The 1,554-nt window shown below is 54.7% G+C and overlaps 1 protein-coding gene across 1 annotated transcript; it reads left to right on the top strand.

Annotated features, from left to right (window-relative positions):
- Positions 1-248: 248 nt before the first annotated feature.
- Positions 249-1,533, top strand: LOC111734982 (arylsulfatase D-like; the record flags this gene model as incomplete). Its single annotated transcript, XM_023526836.1, has 2 exons — positions 249-619; positions 1,412-1,533. Coding segments are annotated over exons 1-2 (274 nt in total), but the record flags the coding sequence as incomplete, so codon positions are not given.
- Positions 1,534-1,554: the final 21 nt, after the last annotated feature.

Below are 1,554 nucleotides of genomic sequence, written 5' to 3'. Positions count from 1 at the left end.
AGGCCTCTGGGCGGGGAGGGGATGGGGTCGCTTTATAGATGAAGGGACACTAAGGTGAGGAGAAGCAGCCGGGGGGTACGCTGAGGACGAAGAAGGGGAGCAGGGGGCGTCCCCAGGTCCAAATTCCCGGACACAAAAAAGAAGAAAGACGATGAGGTCAGCCGACCTTTGATTTGTATGACACCCAAGTGCCACTTTCTCCTTCCTGTCCTTTGAGCGGGTCCCAAAGACCCGCCCCCTCCCGGGAATTCCAGAAGGAGGGGATGTGGGCTCCCCCTGCTGGCGGGGACATCGCAAGGTTCTGGAAGTGGCTGGGGACACTTCTGGGACCCACGGGCTGCTGCCCCGTGTGTTCACGTGCTTTGGCATCCGCGTGCCACGCACACAGGTGCTCACAAGTGCGTGTTGACATGGGACGATCTCCTGGACAGGCCTAACGATGTCATTTACTTATAGGTGGCAAAGGCATGGGTGGCTGGGAAGGCGCCATCCGAGTCCCGGGCATCGTGCGCTGGCCCGGGGTGCTGTCGGCCGGCCGAGTCATCCACGAGCCCACCAGCCTGATGGACGTTTTCCCCACGGTGGTGGAGCTGGCGGGCGGCCAGGTGCCCCAGGACAGGTAGACGCGTGCGATGAGACCGCCTGTCCCTAATCCTCGAGACCCGCCCTTTACATTTAGACAAAAAAGCTACGACACAACAACACTAAAAAGTTCTCACATCTTCGAACGTAGGGCACAGCCTGCATGAAATAAACGAACTCGGTACATCGTAGGTTTAAATCAAGTATGGGATCAGGCTCCCTGTTTTGCAGTTTTGGTAAAACTGTAGACCCCAGAATCAAAAGGGAGAGAGTAAACCATTCGAATGGGATCCATTGAAAACTGTATAATTTTCTGCAGTGCGACCGTGCCTGTGTCTTGAGGAAGCTCTAATAACATGATTTAAAAATCGTCTGTCGCCTCAATAACAATAAAGTGCCAACGACTCTCTCTAACACAAGAGAGAAAGTAGAAGTCAATATTACGACAACGGTTTGATTCGATGCCGCTTACGGGGCCACGCGAATACTCCAGTGTAAGGGACAATAATATCAGGTGCCCAGTTTTGCACGTCTCATCACAGGAAAGCATTTTATTTGTGTACCGTCGGGATTTTTCAGAGAGAGAGAACAAATATCATATACGTGTGTGTGTGTGCGTGTGCACGCACGCATAGTGCTTGTGTAATGCCCATCAAACGACCCTGAAACTTAGCGACTTCGTGTCTTAAAACATCCACGTGCATCTTGGTCAGCGAGTGGCACTGTGGTCCGTGCTCCGGGAGGCGGGTCACCCCTGCGGCACTGGCCGTCAGCTGGGGCTGTCACAGCCTGGCTCTGATTTCTCCCTCCGATGTCTTCACCGGATCAGGGTGATTGACGGCCGTAGCCTGCTGCCCTTGCTGCAGGGAGCGACCGAGCACTCGGCTCACGAGTTCCTGTTTCATTACTGCGGGATGTACCTCCACGCGGCACGCTGGCATGACAAGGACAGTGAGTACTCACCTTCCCCCC

Source organism: Pteropus vampyrus, unplaced genomic scaffold (genome assembly GCF_000151845.1).
Source record: "Pteropus vampyrus isolate Shadow unplaced genomic scaffold, Pvam_2.0 Scaffold10955, whole genome shotgun sequence".
In the NCBI taxonomy this organism is placed as follows: Eukaryota; Metazoa; Chordata; class Mammalia; order Chiroptera; family Pteropodidae; genus Pteropus; species Pteropus vampyrus.
This window is presented reverse-complemented; position numbering and strand designations above follow the sequence as displayed.